Source organism: Amia ocellicauda, chromosome 7 (genome assembly GCF_036373705.1).
Source record: "Amia ocellicauda isolate fAmiCal2 chromosome 7, fAmiCal2.hap1, whole genome shotgun sequence".
Classification (NCBI taxonomy): Eukaryota; Metazoa; Chordata; class Actinopteri; order Amiiformes; family Amiidae; genus Amia; species Amia ocellicauda.
Genome location: NC_089856.1, coordinates 12,128,519 through 12,154,774, shown reverse-complemented (window position 1 = coordinate 12,154,774; position 26,256 = coordinate 12,128,519). Strand labels below are relative to the sequence as shown.

The window sequence follows — 26,256 nt, the reverse complement described above, 5'->3', positions numbered from 1 at the left end:
GTGAGCAGCGCGCCCCGGGTCTCATACTCAGACCTGCTTTGAGTTCTGTGCTGGGAAGTTCTGCACAAGTGTGTTTGTGGTATATATGAGTGTAACATGCCACCTGTGTTTCCCTCTCCCTCCGTCTCCCTCTCTGTCTTTCCCAGCTATCAACATTGTCGAAGGCATTGCTGTGGACTGGATGGCTGACAACCTGTACTGGACGGACGATGGTCCCAAGAAGACGATCAGCGTGGCACGGCTGGAGAAGGCCTCTCAGACTCGCAAGACCCTGATCGAGGGCAAGATGACCCACCCCCGTGCCATCGTGGTCGACCCCCTGCATGGGTGAGAGAGGGGCAGAGAGGGGAGGGTTGGGACAAGGGGGTGCAGGGATAATGCAAATAAATACAAAATCTTTGTGGATAGTATGAGGAGGAAGGAGGAAGGGGACATAACGTATCTTTCTAGAAACCACTAAAGGAAATGGGCGGATTCTTACAGGCTCTGAAATCGCTCGATATAGATTTGTGTGATAAACCTTCTACCCTGACCAGATCATGAGGCATGCCTAGCATAAAGGAAATTAAAAATAAAAGGGTGGGAGGGTGCAGCCGATGGGTTTGTGTTGGATTTCTTGTGGTTCCCGACGTGCCTGCTCTGCTCGGTGCTCAGAGAAAAGGTCAGCCGTGCTGTTTTTAATCAGGAAGCAATGCAACCGAAATTGGGTCCGACGTCGATGGGCTTGGCATTCACGGTGCCTGGCAGTCCCCCCCTCCTTCTACCTCCCTTCGTCATTGGACTGCGGGTCCCTCTTCCTCTCTGTATCAAACCTCATTACCTCAGCTCGGTGTGGAATCTGTAATTAACTCGCTCCTTTCGGGGATTTAAACCGTGATTGATAGTTCAGAATTATTGTATTTATTTTGAAAGAACGTAGTGTACACACCTTGTGATCAAACTCCCCCAGGCTTGTTCTTGTTACACCTTCTGCCCGAGCCCTTAACGATGGATTACAAACCGCTAGAACAGTCATCTCCTGTCCACAATCCACCTGTAAAGCCCACTGGCCCTGTCCACACACTCCTCCACACTGCTGCTATCGGACTGACTCCAAAGTCCCCTCTCCCGGTGCTTATTCCACATGGAACAGAGCTACGGGACAGGGATGAAACTGCATTGCTGTGCCTGATAGGTAGTTCAGCTCAACAATTCTGGTACGGTTGAAAATTTGTGGGTTTGTCCGTGTCGCTGACCGTAATTTTTTCCCCCTCACTGTCTCGCATATCTGCACGCACACATACAAACACTTGCACGCACACACACAGATGCACATAAACACACGGATACGCACGCACGGATGCACACACTTACACATCTGTCACACAGATGCACACGTACACACCCACAGTCTCTCCGCCGGCTCTCTCCCTTCGATCAGAATGATGGACAGACCTTTCTGCAGTTGGAAAGCGATTAGTCAGTGCATGCAAATGAACCTGGCTTGTGAAAGACGCTGTAATTGAAAAACTGACCCCTGGTGACCTCAGCAGAGTTGGGGGGAGAGGAGGGGGAGTGGGGGGTGCGCAGTACTGGCCAGCTGCTTCCAAACCCGAGTGTAAGAGGTGAATGTTTAATGCCAGCGGCTCGACAGGGATTTGAGCTCTTCCATGGCTGCTGGGCAGAGATGAGATCTGGAGGTGTTTTTAGCGCACACAGACCCGGGACGAAAATAAGAATCCATGGTTCGGATTAATTCTGTGTATTAATTCAGAGACCCATAAGACGTCCTTCCGCTTGGTCACTTGATCTATCCGTTTCAACTCCCTGCTGGAGACTTCAGGAAGGTGGTTGTATGGATTTTGAGAATGTAAAATGAATAAATATAGATAATTTATACACCTCTTTCTACCCTAACCAGATATCCAAATACACTATACAGTAGAGACCCAGACAGACAAGTGATTTAACATTACAAACAATACCAGTTATAGTTGCAACTTGCTCCCCTCTGCCCTTTTAATGTAACCTGACAATGGAGGTGGGACAGTGAAGTGTCAAATCGCCATTCACCGCTGGCCTTTGTTTGTCCCAGGTGGATGTACTGGACGGACTGGGAGGAGGACCCGAAGGAGAGCAAGCGGGGCAGGATTGAGCGTGCCTGGATGGACGGCTCCAACCGCAACGTCTTCCTAGCATCCAAGACAGTCCTGTGGCCCAACGGCCTGAGCCTGGACATCCCCCAGGGCATCCTGTACTGGGTGGACGCCTACTACGACCGCATCGAGATGGTGTATCTCAACAACAGTGAGCGCAAGGTCAGCCTGTCCCTCCCTGTCCCTCCACAATCTTCTTGTAGATACAGCATAGATCACCAGGTTGAGGTCTTGAGTGCTGACGTAACAGCTCAAACTCTAGATTGTCCCAGGGTCACTGTCCTACATGTTTCATAAGAACCTAAGAACATAAAGTTTACAACCAAGATTTGACCCATCGTGCTCGTCTGGTGTCCATTAATACTGCCTCTAGAGCAGCTTTCTTGAAGTGTGGAGCGCAGAACTGTACACAGTATCCAGATGAGCTCTAACTAGCGCATTATACAGTCTGAACATTACTGCCCTTGTTCTCAATTCTACACTTTTGACAATATACCCTAACATCCTGTTTGCCTTTTTTATTGCTTCCCCACACTGTTTGGATGGAGAAAGTGAGGAGTCCACGTAGACTCCTAGGTCTTTCTCATGCGTTACTTCATCTAGTTCTATTCCTCCCATAGTGTCATTATAGTAGACATTTTTGTTAAGCTGCATGTTTACAAGGTAGCTTAAAGTAATCGGCAGCTCGAGCCCAGGGAGCAACGTTTGAGTGCACTCCAGTTAAATGGTGACCCTCAAAGACCTGAATCGGACGCCTCTTTTAAATGCCAGGGGATCTCAGCCCTGGTTCTGGAGTTTCTCTGTCTTCTAGGTTTGTTCCTAGCTCAGCTTGACACTTACTTCACTGAATCCCCAGCTGAGCGATCTGCAACTGTTCACAGCTGAGAGCAATTATAAATGTGCACTTAAGCGATTTTAGTTCAGTGTAGTGTTCAATAAACCCATTTAGCAGTGACCACTGCCCCACACTTCCTGAGTAGGTTGGGTGTAGGGGGGATGAGTTAGTATTGGTGAAAAGTTTCTCCAACTTTCAGGGAGGACTCAATTTAGTCAAGAGCCTCTGACGTTTGACCCCTCCACTCATTCTCCATAACCCCTGCACTCTTTCTCCATAACCCCTCCCTCAGACTGTGTACGACGGGCCGGAGCTGAGCCATGCATTTGGCCTGTGCCACTACAAGCACTTCCTGTTTTGGACTGAGTACCGCAGCGGCAGCATCTTCAAGATGGACCAGAACACCAAGGCCGTCACCCTGCTGCGCAGCGAGAGGCCGCCCATCTTCGAGATCCGCATGTACGATGCCCAGCAGCAAGAAGGTACCCCACCCCTGCTTTCTCCCTCAGCCTCTCTCTCTCACCCTCTCCCTCTCCTTCTCTTCTCCAGTACCCCACTCCCTCTTCTGTCACTGTCAGGCTTACAGGTAACCTGTCAGTGCTCTGTCTGCAGTGGGGGCTTCATGGACTTTCCCAATCATTTCTGCAGCAATTTCAGTGCCAGGTTTCTGTTCTGTAATTTAGCATCACATCCTTTGTATTGTGTATTTTTAATTTTATGGATCACCAAGGGTATTCCAATTTATAAACTGCCCTGCCCCTTACCTCACTTGAAAGATATTTCACACTTTTAGAAAATTGTTAGTATTGAAATGGTTGAGTGTGGCTACTCAGTCTGCCCTTCCATATGGCCGAGATCTTAATTTCATGCTCATTGAACCCTTAATTGGGGTATTTTCATAATTAGATTTTTAAAATTGATTTCTGGCAATCAGTGATTGATTTTAGTTAGACCCTGCTTTGAGTTTATCTAGTGTACCACAAAAACAGAATCCTTTAGTTTGTTCTCAGCAAGTTTAATACATTCATGCTGCCTTGTGTTCTAGCTCTGTGGAAGACTTGAAAATAGGAAACTAATTGAAAATGTGCCGGGATTGTAATAAGCATGGTTTGTAATGCGCCCATCTGACTGCGGGGGCATCGGGTTGCTGCTCGGTGACACAGCACAGCTAATGCATGATGCAGGACGGCGCAGGTTGGCCTCGGTCATTGCCTGCCTGTCTTGACTGGAAAAACTTGTTAAAGACGGATCAATTGGCACAATCGATCAGTCCATGGGTTCAATGAGACAAAGTAATTAGGAAATAAAGTGGATAGGGAGAACTGGAGTCACAGGGCAAGGATGTTGAAACCCTCTGGTGTACAGAGCTGTGCAAATCTGCCTGTTTTCTTTCCATTTACAAAAAAAAAAGTAACTTTAAACACGATCAAGGGTTTTTATGTGGAGAGGAACAGGAGCGGCCTGCGTGGCAGTGAAGCAGCATGTGGTCGGAGGCCTCCTGTGACAGCATGACTGTTTTGTCATCCTCCACCAGTGGTCTCGGGCTCCAACGCGTGCCGAGTGAACAACGGCGGCTGCAGCAGCCTGTGCCTGGCCATCCCTGGGGGGCGGACGTGCGCCTGCGCCGAGGACCAGCTTCTGGACAATGACAACGTCAGCTGTAAAGGTAGCTCACCTCCTCACCCTATCCTACACATCTAAACATCGATGCCGATTGGTATATTTTGCCACAGTCAATGCAGAAGCAGTGCAGAGCCTCCCAGCTCAGCAGGTTGAGTGCTGGCCGTCAGTCCGGTGCGTTACCCTGGGCGAGGCAGTGGCCTGGACCACCACCACCTCCTCCTCTCGGCAGGAGAAGGTGAAGATGCACAGTCAATGCTCCCAGTCCTTTGCTTTGCTCCTCCTCCAGTACCTGTGGGATCCCCATGGGGGCCCTGCATTAGCTGAGCAGTTGCCCTGTGTGGTTGGGGAGTGTGGTTTGTGTCCACTCCAGTATAAACTGTGACTTCCCTCTCGTGTCGGACAGTTTGACCTTTAACCTCCCCCTCTCCTCCTCAGCGAACCCGTCCTACGTGCCCCCGCCGCAGTGCCAGCCGGGTGACTTCGCCTGCAAGAACAACCGCTGCATCCAGGAGCGCTGGAAGTGCGACGGAGACAATGACTGCCTGGACAACAGCGATGAGGCCCCGGAGCTGTGCCGTGAGTGCGCGCCATCGCTGCCACCTACTGTGGCCACCCAATGTGCCTGTGCGATGGAGTGACTGGGCTGAGTGTGGCTGGGCTCTGACTGGTGTTCCTCCTGCCGGGATAGTTTGTGGGGCCCAGTCTGTATGGTGTTTTCCCTCTAAACCCCCTCCCCCCCAAAACATCCACAGTTCATCTGACACGTTTGGAAATCAATTAGCCATGGAAGGATGCCGAGATGCCATTAATTCAGTATCCCGTTGCAGAGTGTCACAGACCCCTCCACCCTCCTTCCTTTCTTCTTAAGCCACAGCTTTTCAATCCTTTCTTTACTACCCCCCCACCTATTTCAGTTTCAAGGATGTGTGTGGTTTGGGTTCTCTGTGGTTTGTCTTCCATCTGCTCAGGGACTGACTTTTATGCCGCATGTATTAAGAGCTGCATCGGAGACTTTCCTTTCCTTTTTGTTGCTATTAAGTTATTTTTGCCAGGCTGACAGTCTTTAGTTACGAGAGGAAGGCCAGCTGTGACTTTGCAAGCACAGATTAAGTGAAAATGTCTGTGTTTGTGTGAGTGTGGCGGACGTGTGTTACCGTCTGTGTGCTTGGCTAGTGAATCTGTGTGCGCGAATGTGACGGATGTGTCTGTGTGTTTGGCTATTGTGTGTGTCTGTATAGAGGGGATGGGGGGAGCTTTCTAGTTAATGTCACTCTCTCAGTCCTGAATTCCTCTCTTCTCTAAGAACTGTGCTGCTCAACACGTTCTGTTTTTTTTTTAAACACACATTATTTAAAACCCATCTTATTTGCCCCTCCCCCCCCTAGACCAGCATACTTGTCCCACCGATCGCTTCAAGTGCCAGAACAACCGCTGCATCCCCAACCGCTGGCTGTGCGACGGAGACAATGACTGTGGCAACGACGAAGACGAGTCCAACACCACCTGCTCGGGTACGACAAAACTTCCCCCACAGATCAGGGTGGTCAGCCCCCCTCCCCAATCAGAGTATATTCTGATTAGAAAAATTTACTAATAATACAATAAAAGCATCGTATACCATTTGCCTCCCAGCTCGGACCTGCCCTCCGAACCAGTTCTCCTGTGCTAGTGGGCGCTGTATCCCCATCTCCTGGACTTGTGACCTGGACGACGACTGTGGGGACCGTTCGGACGAGCCCGCCTCCTGCGGTGAGTCTGTCCCTCACCCCTCCCCTCAGTCCTCCCGTCTTCTGTTTTCTTCTTCTCCAGTCTTTTTCAGGAGCTGTGGCCCCTGGCGAGGGCCTCTGTCAGAGCAGGCCGCCCCATCTGAGTGTTCGAGTCCCTGAGTGTCTCTCTGACGGGAGCTCTTCCTTCTCTCCACAGCCTACCCCACCTGCTTCCCCCTCACCCAGTTCACCTGTAACAACGGCCGCTGCATTAACATCAACTGGCGCTGTGACAACGGTGAGTGCCCAGCCTGCCTGCCTCTACTCCCCCCGCTGTCTCTCTGTGTTTGTCATTACTTTGTGTATTTAGGAAAAACCATCTGCAGCAAGAACTGAATCAAGACGAGCAAGATGATCTAATTTGACTGATCTAGACTCCCCTTTATAGAGGAAATGTATGTCTTGGATTAATATTAATATACATTTTATGATCCTCAGCTGTCCTCACCAAAACTTAGATTTTCTGTCTCTTTCCTCTTATTCATTCTATTTCCCTTCTCACTTCCCTCCTTTCTCTGCTCCAACTATTTTCTCTCTCTTGCTCTGGCTTTCTTTATCTTTCCCTTTCTCCCTTTCCCTCTCTCTCTCTCTCTCTCGTTCCTAATACCCTCTGGCCCAGTACTCTTCCTCTCTTGAGCCATGCACCACATGTTGTGAATGATGACTCCAGAAGATGTAAACAAACATTGTTCTATTTTACATCATTGCACAACCTCGTAAAAAATTAAACAAAAGACAAATATTACATCTGGTAGCAAAGATTGGAAGAGTCTGTGGAAAATGCTTTCATGTGACTATCTAACACTTTTCCTGATGTGAAGGTATGTAGTGAGACCCAAGAGCCTTTGCCAACTTGTGTGAAATGCAGTTACCTGAATATATAAACACTGCAACAAAATAACTGAAATTATTGATCCTTTTTTATGTAAACTCTACTTTAAATTTGACTACATGTAATTTGGCTGACTTGTCCGTTTTGCTGTGGATGGTTTTGCTTTGTGACCATGCTGTTCTCAGGGGTATGTCTTTGGCCTGTGTTCTGGCAGTACAGGGCAGCTTGGACTCTGCAGATGAGATTAGTTATTTTTCAAGATTAGATTTTTTCCATCCTAGTGATAGTGAGATCTTAATTCCAGGGTGATCCTTTAATAACACTTGGTGTACAGACAAGGAGACACACAACATGACATTTTAAATATATATCTGACCCTTGCAGTTAAAATAAGCAGAATTTATGCTGATTCTCAAATCCAAAATAAACTGAACCGGACGTGCCAGAATTCTGAATTGCCTGAATGTTTAAAATAGATTTTGTATCTGTTAATACTTCGTGTAAGGTTACAATTATTAACTCGGCAGAAATGCATTGAACACACTTGCACAGCCCTCCATTAAAAATAAATATGCCGTCTCAAGATAAATTTGCAGTGACCTTTGGCAGCACCCTGAGGAAACAACCTTGCCCTGCCTCCTGCCACCTAAACTCAGGAGAATCAAGCCAAAGAAAACAGTGTAATTCTCCCTACCCTAATATTTGCCCCTCTTGCCACCCAGCTGTGTGCTGCCGCTCCACAGAGCGCACCCTGCACTAATCCACACAGGAAGTGTGACCTGGCAGTGAACTGGGGCTGAAATGCTCTGCGTAAACAACCGATTGGGGGGAGGGGGGGTCCGACGGGGTTGTCAGATTCAGACTACTCTGGGAGTCCTAGTCACATGGGCTTCCCACACTGCGCTCTGATTGGTTAGGGGAGATCACACTCAGAGTTGATATATGACTGCATAAGCAGCACAAAGGGCTCCACTGGCTGCTTCTCCTTGCCTTGCATTGGGGCCCACAGCTGTGCATAAAGTGTCTCTTGAGCGCATCTGTCCGATAGATCTGTTCTCTATACCAAGGTGGCCATCAGCACTGTTCTTTATTACTGGGGCTGATTACTAGTTTAGCAGTAATGGATTTCAAAGACTGAGCCCGAACGGGCTAAGACATACCCTGCGCGTGGGAACTGGGCCACGGACCCTGGTGCAGTTGGATTTCTTCTCTCTGTGGCCCTGCCCCCTCCGGCCTGTCCTGGTCCTGCATGTCTGTGTATCCTCTCTGTCTCCTCCAGTCTGTACCTGGCCTCTCAGGTCTCTAAAGCACACAGGGGTCCTTCTGTTCACAGCACTAAGGGAACTAGCAGCTGCGGCATTTGTATTTGTGTTATGCGTGTGTGTGTTTACGTGTGGTTGGATATACGCATGTGGATCTTTGCTTCCTAATGACAATGATGAGCTCTAGTCATGGTCAGGACTCGGGTGAAAGGCAGTGAGCGTGTGGAGGCACCAGCCTGAAGAAATCCAGCCGTGTCTGTCCTTGTCCCCTGTCATAAAACTGCGCTTGTTGTCATGTTATCTGTTTGTTTCCCAGTTGGTGTTTTGTTGTTTTTCTTGATGTCAGTGTTGGTGTGTGTCTGTCTGGTTGTGTTGGTGCGTCTGGTTGTGTGTCTGTGTGTTGGTGCGATCTGTTAGTCTGTCTATCTGTGTGTTGGTGTCTGTCTGTGCTTGCCTTGTGCCCACTCTCCTGTCTCTGGTTGATTCTGTGTTTCAGAAAAGGATTGTGGGGACGGCTCTGATGAAATGAATTGTCCGAACCCAACCGGTTAGTGCATAGATCAACATGCACCATCCTGCTCTGCTCCAGGCTGGGGCCATAGGCCGAGGGCGGGGGGTGTGGGCGGGGGGCTGCTTCTAAAACTAATGGCAGCTTGGGCTTTCCAACATTTATTTATTCACTTTATTTATTTGTTTATTTATTTATCAGTCTAGTTATTATAAACCCAATCCGTACTGTAGCATTGTTTTTTCCTTTTCTTTTTGAAAAAATTTTGAAATTATATTTTAGCAACTATTATTTTTTATAAACTAAAATAATGTTGTAAACGCATCTTTCTAACTTGAGTTTAAAAATCACTTTTGCCGGAGTTATGGAAATATTCCACAAATTGGTTTCCATTCGTTTATCAAATTTAGTCTGCCGGTAGAAGTTTTTTTTTCTGGAATAAGTCTGTAAAAAATGCTTAATCAGGAGTTAGAAGACAAGATGTTCCACCCTCCATCTTAGACTATATATAGAAGTTTTTTTTATTTATTTTATTTTTTAATTTTTTCTTATGTATTGCAGCCAAAGCTCAATGTATCAGATCTGGGTACATTACTTCATGGTGCATGGGATGATCTATGCAGTTTCTGTGATTTTTTTTATTTTTTTATTTCTTTCTCTGCTTTTCAATGTTTTATTTTCAGTTTATTTTTGGTTTTGTTTTACTCTGTTCTTGCACACCTGCAGGTGGTTATCCACTCCTTAAAGCCAAACCAACACAAAACACAACAAGGCTGCTTCTCCTGCTTCTGTGATTTAAAAACTAAACGCGTATCAGCTTGGTAAAGACAGGCCTGGCGGAGCTCAATATGCCATTTGCTTGGAAGCATAAAGGTTGGGGATTAAACTGGGGGTTAAGTGCAGTTCTTCACAAATCACACCAGCTGCATTTAGGATCCATTAATGTACATTTATAGTAAAGAATAAAACATAAATATGCAGATCCTGCATTAAACAGCATGGCCCACATCTCAAACCTACATGCATTATTTCAAAATGTATTAAGAAACAAATAGATGCATACATTCTTGCAGAGAGAGAGCTTCAGCACACATTTAAGAACTGCATCATGGGAACTGACTCTCCAGCACAGCTCCTCTCTCTCTCACACACACACACACACACACACAATATAAACTCCCTCCTTCCCTAGCACTCTTTGCTCATCTCATTCCAGAAAGCGGTCAGCCTGTCTCAGATTGGGTGTCCCTGGGGGGCTACACTGCCCTTGCACTGGCTCCCCTCAGCGGAGACCCTCCCCAGCAGGCCGTGCTTTAGGAGTGCTGGGCAGGTTCCCGTTACAGCAGACCTCAGCTGGCAGTCGCTGGCCATGCCCTCACGCTCCACAGTCAGAGCTAAAGTCAAGTGACTGTCAAGTGGGGGTCGTTGTCACGGGAACTGACCACAGCCGGGTCTGGGTCGCCCCCCCTTCCCCATCTCATATCATCAGTCTGACTCAAGTTCATTTGGAATAGCGCACAGAGGAGTCCCTTGGACCCGGAGCAAGGGGGACATATGCACCCCCATTGGTTGGCTCTGTGAACTCCCCTGTTTTCCAGAGTTCTTCGCAAGCCAATCAGGTTACAATAGGAGGTTCCCAGATCAGGTCCCAGCTGTGCTGCTCCCTCAGTGTGTCACCCCAAACGATTGACTTAGCCTCCTTTGTGCACCATGTTTTAAACCCCTGTTATAAATTACACTTCAGTGGCTCTTGTTGAGTAGCAGTTCACCCCTCTAGTCTCCTTCTGCAGATAAAAGCCAATCACCTGCAAAATTACTAAATATAGACTTTCTCCATGGTGGAAATCTGGGTCCCAAAAGGCACTGAGTTTGCCCAGCTAGCTGGCTCTGCGGCTCCCTCCCTGTGCGCTATTCTGGGGCGGCTGTCACCCTTAGCCCGGGGGGCGGAGGGGGTTGTGGGTGTGTGAGCATGTGCTGTAACGGGGAATGCCATGGCCGCTCTGTTTGCAGATAACGACTGTGGCGACAACAGCGACGAGGCGGGCTGCAGCCACTCCTGTTCCAGCGCCCAGTTCAAGTGCAACAGCGGGCGCTGTATCCCCGAGCACTGGAAATGCGACGGGGACAACGACTGCGGGGACTACAGCGACGAGACCCACGCCAACTGCACCAACCAGGGTGAGCCCTGCCGCGCTGCCAGAGACGCACTTTTATTTCACTGCTTCATGCTCTCGTTCACACTTGTGGATCCCTTAAGATACTGTCTGCTGAAAACTAGATTGTATCATAGTGTTTGTGGTGTTGTTGACATGCACTAGAACTTGATTTCCCAGTCTGGATTCCCCTGGGTCCACATCCTGTCATTGGGTCTGAGTTCCCAGTGACTTAATTGGGCTCCTCATTTCCTTAATTAGACTATTCCTTAAACTCCCAAACTATTCCTTAAATAGATTGCCAGGGGATTTGTAGGAGGCCTTTAAAAACCTTACAAAGAGCTTGGGATGCATCTGTCCTCTGACTTTCAGCCTCTTTCTTCCTTTGTGGTTGAGCAGATTTAAATATACAGCTTCCTAAAATAAAATGGACAAGTAGTGACGACAACAACACCCTCTGCGCTCCCCGCCCCGCCCCCCTCCAACACACTGAAACGGCCCCAGATCCAGGGGGCCCTCCAGGATACCAGAATCCCACATCCCGGCCGAGTTCATGGGCGGCTCTGGTTTGGCGTGGGCCTGCTTCCGCTCGGAGCCTGTGGTTTCAGCGAGGTCACGGCAGGCCAGATGGGCACTCTGCCTGCTGCGGATTTGCAGCCTTCCAGTTTGAGGCCGTTAAGGGAATTGTTAATTGCTCTGCAGCCATCAGAATGACACGGGGAAGACGAGGGGCTCTCCTGAGTCAGTGCTGGGATGCTGGCTGCATGGTAACCAGCCAGCGTCTGCCATTGATTGTAACACACAATCGATGGCAGGTGTTTAATCAGGGGCGGAGGGGGACGGGCACTGATCAGGGGGCCAAAACGAACATGTGAAAGGCCAGGAAAAAAATCAAACAAAACCCTGGACTGTTGGGTGACTGACAGGTCTGGAAACCATACCCGTGATTCATGATTCATTTTGATAAATTTATTATACATTTGTTTGAACCTTTTATGTGATATGAGTAATAATGTATAATCCTGATATCTCCCCCAGCCACACGCCCCCCCGGCGGTTGCCATATCGACGAGTTCCAGTGCCGGATGGACGGGCTGTGCATCCCCATGCGCTGGCGCTGCGACGGTGACACGGACTGCATGGACCTGAGCGACGAGAAGAACTGCGAGGGCGTCACCCACATGTGCGACCCCGCTGTCAAGTTCGGCTGCCGGGACTCTGGTGAGAGAGGGCTGGGGGACAAGGGGGGTGGGTCGAGGGTGTTGTGACAACAGACTCTCCTGACTAGTTTGATTTAATGCAGGAAGAGAATCTCTGCTTTATTGTCCCTTTATGGTGCCACACTGACCGCTATGGCGTGTGCTCTCTGTCCCGCAGCGCGCTGCATCAGCAAGGCCTGGGTGTGCGACGGGGACAGCGACTGCGAGGACAACTCGGACGAGGAGAACTGCGAGGCCCTGGTGTGCAAGCTGTCCTCCCACGTCTGCGCCAACGACTCATCCATTTGTCTATCCATTGAGAAGCTGTGCGACGGCAGAGACGACTGTCCCGACGGCTCCGACGAAGGGGAGCTCTGCGGTAATGGGGGGGGCGGTGGGGGTCTCGGTCACATGCAGGACTGACTGTGGCTCATCCTTAAACAATGAAGTGTATCCTGTAGTAGGATGAGTTTAAGAATAGGTGTGTGTGTGTTCGGCACTGCTGGATGAAGGTCACCCCAAGATGTTTCCACTTCGATCTACGACTTATTTTTTCCATGTCATGCCTGCAAATTGTATGATTTCATCTAACCATCCTATATGTGGTCGTCTTCTAGGTCTGTTTTCATCTCTTGGGATCCATTCAATAGCTTCTTTTGTCCATCTTTTTGTCCGACTCATTGCCATTTTAGCATTTTCACTTAAAATCATGTCATATATTTTGGTTTGTTCTCGGATCCATTCATTTCTTGTTCTCTCATTATTTTAAGCAGACATTTTCCATGCTCCTTTGTGTCGTCCACAGATCCTGTATCATTTTTGGATACATATAAATACATACACTCAAGTTTATAAATATTATTTTTTATAGTTTTTGGTGAGTCAGTCTCCCAATGTTTATTTTCATCCAACCTATCCAGTTTGTTTTTGCTTTTGAATTGAAAATGCTGTTCTCACTGAGTGATTATTCCTCTTCTCTCCGCTGCCTCTCCAGACCTGTGTGCTGCAGACAATGGAGGCTGCAGCCACAACTGCACAGTGGCGCCTGGGGAGGGCATCTCCTGCTCCTGCCCGCTGGGGATGGAGCTGGGTGGCGACAACAAAACCTGCCAGATCCAGAGCTTCTGCGCCAAGCACCTGAAATGCAGCCAGCGCTGCGAGCAGGACAAGTTCAACGTCAAGTGCTCCTGCTACGAGGGCTGGGCCCTGGAGAAAGACATGGAGAGCTGCCGGAGCACAGGTCAGCTGACTGGGGCAGATGGGGGAGGGCAGGACAGGGGGGAGGGGCTGAAATAGCAGCTGGGATGAATCGGGGAGTTTCAGAGAGCAGGGAAGACGAGACGGAGTAAGAGATGAGAGAATTGAGTGGAAGAGGAATAATGAGGGTTGAAAAGACTGGAGGGAGAGTAGAGAGGGATGATACAGTTGGGCAATGTTGGGCAGCTTTCATGCTTTCCCAGCGTCGATAGTCTGACGTGTGACTGGCTCTGGACCGTCCGGTCAGCACATGCCTGTAAGAGATCTCCACAGATCTGAAGCAGATGATTGGTGGGTGGAGGGTGATAATATAAAAAAACAAAAGCCTACCCCCTCCAAGCGACAGTAACAAAGACTAAAGGTTTGTTGCTGGTTCTTTTTCTTGCCTGTAGATTGGCTCAAGTCCAGCCACACTGTACTGTAATTGGGCCCATTTTGTTTAATCTCTCATTCCCAGCCCCACTGTTTGAGCAGAGGAGTGTGATTTGAGGGGATGAAGCTGTGAGGCTCTTGGCAGGGAAACCTCCTGTTCCAGAGCAGTTGGGCCCGGGCCAGAGTGAAATTCAGCCTGTGTATATCAGTGCGTGTGCGAGAGAGGTGGCCGAGACGCGCACACGCAGTGACAGGAGAGAGAGATGGAGAGGATGTGAGCGTGGGGGGGTCGGACCAGCCTGCCCCATTACTGCCACAGCCTGCCTGTCTCCTGGTTTATCACGGGCCCCTGTCTAAAGATAAAACTGCACAAGCTGTCCAGTTGCGCAATTTCAGCATTTAGTAATAATGACACGTAGTCAAGGCGCTACTCTGCCTCGGCGAGTCGTGTTTTCATCCTCATTTCTTAAAATGCTCCCATCACAAGGTCATTTTTCATTATTTGAATTGAGTTTTTTATTTACCTCGCCGTGTTGTTTTTCTAAATTGACAACACCTCCCTAGGCCAACGAATACCAGCCAGATTCATCCATTTACTGCATCCTTTGACATTGACACATTGCCCGCCCGAAGGCGAGATTTGTTTTGGTCTCAGAAATGCAATGAAGATTGCAAACCACAGGAACCTTTTAACATCTCACATCTTCCACTGATAGTTATTGATCCCATCACCTCATCAGAACCTGCCTTACAAGATCTCTGGGAATTGCTGTGAACATGTTTATTTCATATGCCCACCAGTCTTTCTCTCTCTCGCTCACTGTGCAAAAGGTACTTTCTGGCTGTGTTTCTTCACTTCCTGGTGTGCCTCAGTGCTGCAGTGCTGTTGTTTCCTTCAGGACTGATACATTCTCCTCCTCTTCCCCAGATCCCTTCAAGCCCTTCATCATCTTCTCGAACCGCCACGAGATCCGGCGCATCGACCTGTACAAGAGTGACTTCAGCGTGCTGGTGCCCGGCCTGCGCAACACCATCGCCCTGGACTTCCATCTCAACCAGAGCTCCCTCTACTGGACCGACGTGGTGGAGGACAAAATCTACCGTGGCAAGCTGACGGAAAACGGGGGTGGGTACCACGCTGCCCCCTGTTGCACTGAAAGAGAACTGCATAGCAAAACAATGACATGACAATGGCATGATAATTATAATGCTCGGTGACGCTGAGCGAGCCGCTAATTGGCAGACTGATAAAACCGATTTCCAGCCCTGATAAACATGAGCTGAAATATTGTGTTTGTGCTGCTGAAGCCCTGCCAGATCCTATTCTGAACCGCAGCAGCTTGACTGGGACTGTGATTCCTGTAGGCCAGTCGGCACATTTCAATTACAGTGCTCCAGCAGAACAGAACAACAGAACATTCCCTTCGGAAATCCACTGTCTCTCCTCCTAAACAAACAAAGAGCAGGGAGGGAGGAAGCCCCTCTCATTATTACGTGAGAAACTAATTAGTGATTCCGAGCCTTTCCAATAATGATGATAATCAGCTGCGGACGATTAGACTCCGATTGGGGTGGTGGGAGGAAAGATGGTGAGAGGAGGAAAAGACTAGTTGACTATTCCAGACATCTGAATTTAATTTGTGACTGTCTAAACACAAGCACTGCCTGCCAGCCAGCCAACCCACCCTCTGCCTGCCTCTATGGCTGCCTGTCTGGGGCGGAGGGAAGAGGAACTGAAGCCTCTGGCTGCTCTCTCCCTCTCTCGCTCGCTCTCTGCCAGTGCAGTTTGAAGGGCCGGGCTGTCAACATTCCGGTACGTTCTGTAGAAATGATTGGTCAGGGGGGGCTGATGCCTTCATGAATTTTGGGAAGGGAGTGGCTGCAATTGCCTGAACTCACAGTATCCCGTGCAAATTCTTGCCAACTGCCTTAAAGTAACAGATTTATTAATGGACTTGCGACGTTAGCATACTGGGGATTCACTGTCTGGTTTTCCTTGCCATCGCAATTAAATCAGTTTGATAGTGGAGTCTGTGAATCTGTGTAGAATCAGGGATTTATTTGAGAACCTTTCCTCCTAACCTTCAATTGCCTTAATAAATGATTTGATTTGAAATCTCGGTCCGAAGCACAGCCTTGTTGTGTCCGCATACTCTCACACAACCCTCTCTAACCCACTGATGTCGTCACGGCAGCTCTGACCAGTTTCGAGGTGGTGATCCAGTATGGCCTGGCCACCCCCGAGGGCCTGGCAGTGGACTGGATCGCTGGGAACATCTACTGGGTGGAAAGCAACCTGGACCAGATCGAGGTGGCCAAGCTGGATGGCACCATGAGAACCACCCTGCTGGCCGGGGCGGTGGAGCACCCCCGCGCCATTGCTCTGGACCCCCGTTACGGGTGAGCCTGTCCCATTCTCCCTCTCACCCCTGGGGCTCCTGAGCTTTATTTACCTCCTACCTGTATCACAATCACAGTTACGCAGGATGGTAACTGTCTCCCTTTCTCCGTCTCTCCCTCCTGTTTCCCAGTATCCTGTTCTGGACAGACTGGGACGCCAACTTGCCCCGGATCGAGGCTGCCTCCATGAGCGGTGAGGGCCGGCGCACCATCCACAAGGAGACTGGGAACGGCGGTTGGCCCAACGGCCTGACTGTGGACTACCTGGAGCGCAGGATCCTCTGGATTGATGCCAGGTGGGTGGCCCTCTCTCCCATCATCTCTCTGTGGGGTCTCCTGCAGGCATGGGCATCAGCGCTGGCAGCCAGTGGTGCAGCGAGCTGGAAACGTTATCCACTCAGGAGGGGTGTGCATATAGGCTGTCCAGATCTGAGCACAGTTCAGAAGGTGAAGAACTTTTCACGCCTGACGTAGCATCTTGATTCTAATGAGATCAGTTGGCCCTGGCTACAAGAAGCAATTGGTCCCAGCCGGTGGTCCCTGGAATTGGACGACCCCTGCTCTGAAGCTCTGAACGAGGGGTACCAATCATTGTTATGTGAGGAGTGGACCGACGGGCTTTTTAGCAGCCCTTCAAAAATGACCAATTCCAAACCTTCCAAAACATTTAAACAGATAATCTAACCTTTGTCTGGGAATAATTATATTTGATGTGCACCTATGTTAACACCCCTCCTCCGCTCCTCCTGCCTCTCTAGGTCCGATGCGATCTACTCGGCTCAGTATGACGGCTCGGGGCTGATAGAGGTGCTCCGGGGACATGAATACCTGTCGCACCCCTTCGCAGTCACTATGTACGGAGGGGAGGTGTACTGGACGGACTGGAGGACCAACACGCTGGCCAAGGCCAACAAGTGGACAGGACACAACGTCACCGTGGTGCAGAGGACCAACACTCAGCCCTTTGACCTGCAGGTGTACCATCCTTCCCGGCAGCCACAAGGTAAGAGGCCAAAACCGAGCCAAACCCACCCCTTCACTTTAAATCAGGGTAGACATCGATGGATCTTTTTTTTTTTTTCTCCCACCCACACAGCTGAAATGGTTAGAAAATTGTACTTAAAATATTTGAAAGATCAGAGGAGGGAAATTGAAATGGAAACCCTTTTATTTTCCCGGGCAAACCACGTGAAAAAGACTGTCAGTGTGTCAGCAGTCATGACAGATTTAGAGGAGCCGTGTCTTTCAATCCCTCAGAGCCCCCTCCAGCCCTGCATGCTCTGGGATGGCACAGCACGCTCCCAGCAGCGCCCGCCTGTCCCAGTCACTGTCACCCGGCATCTAATCGGCCGAGACATCCCAGTACCGCCGCGAGGGGGAGCTGGATTTGAGGGAGTGGGGGGTGGGGGGAACTGGATCTCCAAGATGCAGTGATTGACAGCCAAAAACCACCCCACCTCACTCTCCGCTCTCTCTCAATCACGATCGGGAAGATTACCGTAGCTGGCAGCTGGTGTCAAACACACTCAGACTTAAAAACTCGCAGTGCTAAACTGCATGGCTTGGGAAGGATTTCTCACCCTAAAAATGAACACTGCATTTCTCTGCATTTATTAAAAAATCCTCAAATCACATTACTGGCAAGATACTGGTTTCAACTCTAGAACTGAAACTGGACCTGAGGCCTACAAATGACTGACTTCATAATTCTTGGGGGTGGGGAGAGGGGGCACTGACACACTGACATTGCTCCTTTCAGTTTGCATTACCGGCAGCATTGAGACCAGAAGCTGAGCCGGCACTTTTAGCATCAGGAACATTTCTGCTTAATTTCAAATGACTTTTGGACCAGACTTACACCTGCTGTGCATCTGCTGTGAGCATCTGAATCAGGGGGCGGCCCACCGCGGTCCTTGCGTTTGGTAGTGTTAGGGCCAGTAGGTAGCTATAGGTCAGTGATGTGACTAAATCTGTGGTTAGATCTCACTTGTGCAGTGGGCTGGATTGAAAGGGCCAAGAAAGGGTCATGATTTAATAAAGAAATAATAAATCTGTCCTCCCTCTCCCCCTACCCTTTCTCTCCTCTCTCTCCCTCTGGCAGCTCCTAACCCCTGTGCTGCCAACGAGGGCCGGGGCCCCTGTTCCCACCTCTGCCTGATCAACTACAACCAGACGTTCGCCTGCGCCTGCCCCCACCTCATGAAGCTCAGCTCCGACAACAACACCTGCTATGGTGAGAGTTCTCCCGCCGTGGCCAACCCAACCCAGTGTTGAGTGCACTGATACCAATGCATTGAGTCTTCTGCTGCATGGCTGCCTTTAGACTGACTGTCAATCTGAGCATCATCATAGTAGGGAGACCATTAACAGTGACACTAATGCAGGAACCTGTCTCTCTCTCTCTCTCTCCCTCTCTCCCTCCCTTGGTGTAATCAGAGTCACGTCAGTTCCTGCTGTACGCCCGTCAGATCGAGATCCGGGGCGTGGACATCGACAACCCCTACTACAACTACATCATCTCCTTCACCGTGCCCGACATCGACAACGTCACCGTGGTGGACTACGATGCCCGCGAGCAACGCATCTACTGGTCCGACGTTCGCACGCAGACCATCAAACGGGCCTTCATCAACGGTACCGGAGTGGAGACCGTGGTTTCTGCCGGTAAGCCGCAGTCCCCCTCTGTCCAATCGATTCATGGTTAATCATTCTTTTAGCTTTAAGTCGAGCTCAGTTGAAACAAAAAGCAATAAATCCCCCTGGCCCCTCGGAGGCGGGGTTCAACAAGCTCTGGTTTCCGTTGGCGGTTCTGGATTGACGAATCTCCCTGCATGCTGTGCAATTGAGTGTGGCAACTCCCACTGTAACGCCGTCTCCCTCCCTTTCAGACTTGCCCAACGCCCATGGTCTGGCGGTGGACTGGGTCTCCAGGAACCTGTTCTGGACCAGCTACGACGCCAACAAGAAGCAAATCAACGTGGCGCGGCTGGATGGCTCCTTCAAGAATGCAGTGATTCAGGGCCTGGACAAGCCCCACTGCCTGGTGCTGCACCCTGTGCTCGGGTGAGGCTCCACATGACACATTTGATGATTTTGTCCCACGTCACCTACATCTGCACAAGACTGATGCTGATCTAAAGAGCAGAGCCTGTTAGTGGTGTCTGCTACCCTCCTATTTCCTGAGCAGCAGATGGCCCTGACTTTACAAACAGCCAGAGCTTATGTATTTTTGATATTCTTACCCCCCCATTCTTGGAAGTGTCTTTACATCAGTGTGGCCTCGGCCCCGGTCTCGCCCCGTTCTCACCATCAGGAATCATTTGCTTTCACAGGGAAACAGGATATTTTCTTTAAAAATGCTTTCTATTTTATACACATGCGCGCGCACACACACACACACACACACACACACACACACACACACATATATATATATATAAGACCTACTTAACCCAAGGAATGTTTCCGGTTTGGGGCTTTGACATGTGAAACGAGAAGCAGATGTTCGCGCCGCGTGTTGCTCCAAGCACTGAGCTCCGGTGCCAGAGCGATTAGACTCCGAGGAGAAGGAGAGAGAGAGAGGGAGAGAGAATGAGGGAGAGAGATGGGGGAAGGGGGCGATAAGAGGAAAAAAACCAGACAAATAAACAAATAGGTGGGGTGGGGCAGACAGAGTCCTGAAGGACAGAGCTGTGGGCTGGACCAGGCCTGTGAGTCAGTCAATCCACCCGCGCCCGCTCTCGCGTCCCCCACACCAGTGCCTCACTCGGCCTGCCATCACAGACGCGCCGCGCAGGGGGAGCGCGGCCTCCAGCCTGATGGGAACCAGCTGTTTCTGCTGCCTGGAAGGAGAGAGGCATGGTGAAACATGCACTTATCCACACACACACACACACACACACACACACGACTCTTAAAACACACTGATGCACTTATGGCATATTCCATCCACGTGCTTCACTGAGTACATGCAGTTAAGCATGGACGTGTGTTCCTGTCACATGCAAACATGGTTGAGTGTAGACATATCTGACACACACACATGCATTCAAGTGAAGACCGCACACGACAAATGGCTGGCAACCTAACAAGAACTACCATTGCAGACCACATACCTGGAGACATGGTGACACAGGACAAGCAATGACTGTCACCTGAGCTTGTGTCTAGTGAAGATGCATTACTGACACTCTCTCTCTCTCTCTCTCATGAGAAACACAGCTTCAGGCATTTTTTTGTGTGGAAAAATATCAAAAATGGCAGCGAGTTGCCTAAGGTCCAGGGAGTTGTATAAAGACAATACGGCCCTCAAACACAACCCCTTTCTCTCTCACAGCCTCTTTGTCGATCAGAATAAAAGCGAATGATGAGTCATAGTGTGCAATGGCTTTTTAAGGCACAAGAAGCGCACAAATTGTGGGCAGAATAAATGTCATACATACTCAGCGGTCTGATTGGCTTATTCGCTGCAGTCTTATCGAACTGCCACAACAGAAAGAGTGGGAGGTTTTAGCAGATGACCTTGGTGAACTTTAACCTCTTGAACTCTGGCTTAAAGGTCAGAGGAGGGGCAGAGTTGGTGTAGTCTGGGACTCTTCTCTTTCATCTCCAGCTAGGACAGATGTGCAGCAGTGTTTGATCTCTGTGAGGGATGAGTGTGTGGGTGTGTTGGGGAGGTTGATGCGTCTCCCTTGAAAGAGATGTAGATTCTAAGAGCAGGTTGTCCTGCTTTTTGGTTACTCAGTAGCTTAACGGTGCCAGAATTTGACCCAGTCCGCCACTGCTGTGAATGATCAGAGCTAGGTGTAAGGATGTGGCCGGAGACTAGGGCCCCAGATGCCCGTTTCCAATTGTTTGAAGAGGTGCTGCTTATTATCAGTCTGAAGGTGCACATCAGATCTTCCTCTCCCTGGCCTTGTGACCTCGGCTAATGGAATTGTGCTTCTGGTGGACGTTGGAATTGTTTGTGGGTCCTGAATACGTGATAGATGACCCTGAATGAAACTCCACTGTTGTCTTCTGTGTTCAGGGCCCATGAAACTCAAATTTCTTTGTGCTAAATGTTGCCTTACCTTGTGTTTTTATGAAGATACCTGGAGCTGAAGTCTCCTAATTTTTGTTCTTGTTTTAGAAAACTGTACTGGACTGACGGAGACAACATCAGCATTGCCAACATGGATGGCACAAACCGTAGTGTCCTCTTCACCAATCAGAAAGGGCCAGTGGGTGAGTATCCACTCTGTCCTCCTCTCCCCAGGCCTCCCTCTCTCTCTCCAATCAGGTGACTGGGGTGTTTCTCTGGAGGTTTGCTCCACAGCTTTCACACATACCATTCTTTCCTGTTGTGACAACACCCCCTGGTGGGGGGCCTATGCAATTGTAGGAGGTGTTAGGTGGCATTGAACTGTGCGGTCTGTCCATCAGCAACTGCAGACTGCTGTTCCTTGCAACAGAATGCTGGCATACATGATTTAATAAAGAGGCTGGTTCTAATGCGTGCTCTCTCTCTCGCTCTCTCTCCTTCCTTTCCTTTCTTTCATCTGATCTTTCCTCCACCTCCCCCTGTCCCCTTTGCCCACCCTCCCAGGCCTCTCCATTGACTTTTACACTGGCTACCTGTACTGGATCAGCTCGGGGAACAGCACCATTAACCGCTGCCTGCTGGACGGCTCTGGGCTGGAGGTCATCGAGGGCGTGAAGGGCAAGCTTACCAAGGCCACCACGCTGGCCATCATGGGTAAGTGTCGGGGAACGTTGGCAGCTAGTCACTGCACTGAACCCAGCCTGCTGATTGGCTATTGTTTTATTGAGAGGTCCACTGCTGTACTCTCATTGGTCAGGGTGGGAACTGATGTGTGCTCTGGTATGACGCATGTTCTGTGTGTGTGTGTGTGCGCGTGCATGCGCAGGAGACAAGCTGTGGTGGGCAGACCAGAGCACTGACCAGATCGGAACCTGTGACAAGAAGGATGGCGGCAACTGGAAGGTACTGAGGAACAGTACGTCCCCCATGATGCACATGAAGGTGTACAACGAGACAGTCCAGACGGGTGAGAGCGCAACTGTACTGTGGCTCTGAGTCCTTGTCTGTCTCTGTGGGTCTCAGTCTCTCTCTTTCATCCCCTGCCTGTCTGTCTGTCTGTCTTTCTCTGTCTTTTTGTCCAATGGGTGTGTTTGTGTGTCTTCGTCTGCCTGCCAGTCTCGGTCTAACTGCCCAGCTCCCTCTACTCTCCTGCTGTACCCCCACCAGGTGCTAACCTGTGCAGCGTGAACAACGGAGACTGTTCCCAGCTGTGTCTGCCCACCTCGCCCACCACGCGGGCCTGCATGTGCACCGCCGGGTACAGTCTGAGGAGCGGCCAGCAGTCCTGCGAGGGTGAGGCCCTGTCAGTTTGAAATATTGACATTAGGACTTTCACAGTTAGTTACAAACAGATGTTCACCAGGATGTCTCGCTCAACCCTCAAAATCTCCCGTCTCGCTCTCTCCCCTCTCCTGGTCTCAGGCGTGGGCTCATTCCTGCTGTACTCCGTCCATGAGGGGATACGTGGCATCCCGCTGGAGCCCTCCGACAAGTCTGATGCCCTGGTACCAGTGTCGGGCACCTCCCTGGCTGTGGGCATCGACTTGCACGCTGGTGAGTCCTGCCCCTCTCCCCCACTGCCTCTCCTGGCAGCGCCCCCAGTGCCCCTGCTGTTCCCAGTCAGGGGTTGGCTGTGATCGGCTCACTTCCTGCTGCTCCTGTTTCATAGCCAGATTTAAGAGCAGTAGCCTGCCAGCTACCCTACTGTAAAATCCCGCTTTCTATTAGCTTGAATCCGAATTGGAAGGAGAAGAAAAAGAAAGGGGGAAAGAAAAAACAGCACTGAAATAGTGTTATTTATTATTAATTGTGCTGTCTTTCCTAGTCCTGCAGTCTGCGCTGTATTGTGCTGTATAGTACCATATTGAGCTGTCAAAGTTGTCCATTTTTGAAGCATTGTACTAATTCTGTAGTGTCCAGTCCCACGGTTCTGAGATATTCCTCACTGTGCCATGTGTTATGCGTCAGGGTCCGGTTTCTTAATACCACTCCCTCTTCACAGACAACGACACCATCTACTGGGTCGACATGGGTCTGAGCACCATCAGCCGGGCCAAGAGAGACCAGACCTGGCGCGAGGACGTGGTGACCAATGGCATCGGCCGGGTGGAGGGCATCTCCGTGGACTGGATCGCAGGTTAGTGAGGGAGGGTGTGAGCGGTCAGGGGGACAAACACTAAGATTGTGTTTTCTTCAGTGGAGTTGGATTTTGATAGATATTCAGGAAAGTGTGGTGTAATACTCTCACCCCCTCTCTCTCCAGGGAATATTTACTGGACGGATCAAGGCTTTGATGTGATCGAGGTGGCCAGACTGAATGGCTCGTTCCGCTACGTGGTGATCTCACAGGGCCTGGACAAGCCGCGTGCCATCACTGTGCACCCAGAGAAAGGGTGAGGTTAACTGTGAAATCACAAACACATCCGTTTTAAGTTTCAGGATAGAACAAAAGCCCTTTTCTTCTGCCGCACTCACTCTCACACATTCTCTCTCCCCCGTTTGTGTGTGTGTGTGCGCGTGCAGGTACCTGTTCTGGACAGAGTGGGGTCAGTACCCCCGTATCGAGAGGTCGCGGCTGGACGGCTCCCAGAGATCAGTGCTGGTCAACGTCAGCATCAGCTGGCCCAACGGCATCTCCATCGACTACCAGGTCAGAGCCCCTCTCTCTCTGTCAGTATGATCGCAGATATTACACTTAGGTTAGTGTGTGGATGGCCAGAGCGCAGGTTGTGTTGCATTCTGTCGTGACGGTTCTCTCAGCTGGGAGGGTTTCTGGGTCAGTTTCAGGTGACCGTTGCCCCTGGGGGATCAGCAGCTTTTCCCCAGGTGACCCTGTGTGTTCATTCCAGATGGGCATGCTCTACTGGTGTGATGCGCGCACAGACAAGATCGAGCGCATCGACCTGGAGACGGGCGAGAACAGGGAGGTGGTGCTGGCCAGCAATAACATGGACATGTTCTCAGTGTCCGTCTTCGAGAACTACATCTACTGGAGCGACAGGTCACTGGTGCTCTCTCTCTTTCTCAAATTGGAACCAATTCTACTTCCTTTCCTCAACCCTCTTTTGTCATTCTCCTCTCCCCCTGTCCTGTTCCTCTCTCTGCTGCCCTGCTCACCGCCTGCTCCTCACACGTACCTTTTCTTCTCTTGCCCATTTGCTGACACGTGCACCATGTTTTCCACTGTGCATGACTCGGTCGCATCCTCCCACAGGACTCACGCCAACGGCTCCATCAAGAGAGGCAACAAGGACAACGCCACCGACTCTGTATCCCTGAGGACTGGCATCGGAGTCCAGCTCAAAGACATCAAGGTCTTCAACAGGGCCAGGCAGCAAGGTAGGCAGCACTGTGCTCTGATTGTGAGGCAGGAAACCTCAGTGTTTAGGAGTTTAGGAGATGTTTCTTCTCAGACTGACTTGCAGTTGGAGTAGAATGATTGACAGTGAATAAGTCTCTCTCTCTCTCTCTCTCTCTCTCTCTCTCAGGTACCAACGTGTGCAAGGACAACAATGGTGGCTGCCAGCAGCTGTGCCTGTACCGTGGCAACGACCAGCGCACCTGTGCCTGCGCCCACGGCATGCTGGCCGAGGATGGGCTGGGTTGCCGAGAATACGACGGTTACCTGCTGTACTCGGAGCGCACCATCCTCAAGAGCATCCACCTATCGGACGAGAGCAACCTCAACGCACCCATCAAGCCCTTCGAGGACCCAGAGCACATGAAGAACGTCATCGCACTGACCTTCGACTACCGCGGCGGGGGCGGCAAAGGCGCCAACCGCGTCTTCTTCAGCGACATCCACTTTGGCAACATCCAGCAGATCAACGACGATGGCACCGACCGCAAGACAGTGGTTGAGAGTGAGTGTGCTGCCCAGACCCCCCTCTTAGCCCCTTTCTGTCCCCTTGTCTCCTTCTGTCTATTGTCTCTTTGTCCCTATCTGTCCTCCCCCCCATGTCCCTCTCTGTCCCCACTGTGTCCCCTTTTTATATTCCACCCTCCCGTACTCCACTGTCCTTCCTGTTTGTGGTGACCTTTCTTGCCTTTGCCCAGATTTTGACAGTGTCCCTCTGAAACCCCGTCTGTGATCGCTCAGCTCCCCGGCATGAATGACTTGAAATTTGCGCAGAGAAGAAATGAGCATCAGAACCAGGTGTAAATAAGCTTTCAACAAAGCTGTGCGCACCACATACCAACCCCCTTACAGTTTCAAACTTGGTTTAGATCGTTTCTATCCCTCACAAATCATTGGTGACACATTGGTGTTCTGTTTAACTGTTTAAGTTATGTACTAGTCATTCATTTTTTCTCCATCCATAGCCAATTTATTTTTTATTACATTTTCCCGTTTCGGCACTTACTAATAACCTCTCCTTGTTAGATTTTTGCATGTTGACAATAAGTCAGCCAGTGCCCCCCCCCCACCTGTAATGCAAACCTGCCTGACGGCCGAGCGACTGTGTGATGAATTTGTTTTCCACCGTACCGTGAACGTGCGAGCCGTGCGTCTGTGTTCGCAGCGCCCCGTCGGCGTGGCGAGAGTCAGAGCTCCCCTGGATTATAAGCTGTCAGCTTTTATTTGGCTGCGCGTTAGGAGCTTTCATACATGTTGACAGTGAGGCGCGATCCCTGGTCGCCGTGTTGTAATGAATGCACGGCGCTGAGTAAAGGCAGTTAAAAAAGCAACTAAGAGCTTAAAGCTGTCAACTGTCTCCACACCACCTTGATTCATATTTTTCTTCCTTATTGCTACCAGCAGCCCAGCGTGTTTAATACAGAGCTTTCTGAATACACACTCAGTGCAAACTGGACTTCTCTTATTTTCCAG

General features: G+C 50.1%; 1 protein-coding gene across 2 annotated transcripts in view; it reads left to right on the top strand.

Annotated features, from left to right (window-relative positions):
- Nucleotides 1-26,256, top strand: part of LOC136752801 (low-density lipoprotein receptor-related protein 1) — a 127,112-nt gene that overhangs the window by 66,732 nt on the left and 34,124 nt on the right. For both annotated transcript variants that reach the window (XM_066708432.1, XM_066708430.1), the window contains exons 12-41: nt 147-327; nt 2,075-2,297; nt 3,263-3,452; nt 4,505-4,636; nt 5,029-5,169; nt 5,979-6,104; nt 6,226-6,342; nt 6,517-6,597; nt 10,972-11,139; nt 12,153-12,335; nt 12,492-12,692; nt 13,308-13,553; nt 14,871-15,068; nt 16,138-16,342; nt 16,474-16,638; nt 17,101-17,345; nt 18,444-18,575; nt 18,779-19,006; nt 19,231-19,405; nt 21,474-21,568; nt 21,930-22,079; nt 22,252-22,392; nt 22,593-22,718; nt 22,848-22,979; nt 23,428-23,562; nt 23,689-23,818; nt 23,949-24,075; nt 24,275-24,426; nt 24,640-24,764; nt 24,914-25,288. In XM_066708432.1, coding sequence (XP_066564529.1) covers nt 147-327; nt 2,075-2,297; nt 3,263-3,452; nt 4,505-4,636; nt 5,029-5,169; nt 5,979-6,104; nt 6,226-6,342; nt 6,517-6,597; nt 10,972-11,139; nt 12,153-12,335; nt 12,492-12,692; nt 13,308-13,553; nt 14,871-15,068; nt 16,138-16,342; nt 16,474-16,638; nt 17,101-17,345; nt 18,444-18,575; nt 18,779-19,006; nt 19,231-19,405; nt 21,474-21,568; nt 21,930-22,079; nt 22,252-22,392; nt 22,593-22,718; nt 22,848-22,979; nt 23,428-23,562; nt 23,689-23,818; nt 23,949-24,075; nt 24,275-24,426; nt 24,640-24,764; nt 24,914-25,288 — 5,025 coding nt within the window. The remainder of the gene's footprint in view (nt 1-146; nt 328-2,074; nt 2,298-3,262; nt 3,453-4,504; nt 4,637-5,028; nt 5,170-5,978; nt 6,105-6,225; nt 6,343-6,516; nt 6,598-10,971; nt 11,140-12,152; nt 12,336-12,491; nt 12,693-13,307; nt 13,554-14,870; nt 15,069-16,137; nt 16,343-16,473; nt 16,639-17,100; nt 17,346-18,443; nt 18,576-18,778; nt 19,007-19,230; nt 19,406-21,473; nt 21,569-21,929; nt 22,080-22,251; nt 22,393-22,592; nt 22,719-22,847; nt 22,980-23,427; nt 23,563-23,688; nt 23,819-23,948; nt 24,076-24,274; nt 24,427-24,639; nt 24,765-24,913; nt 25,289-26,256) is intronic.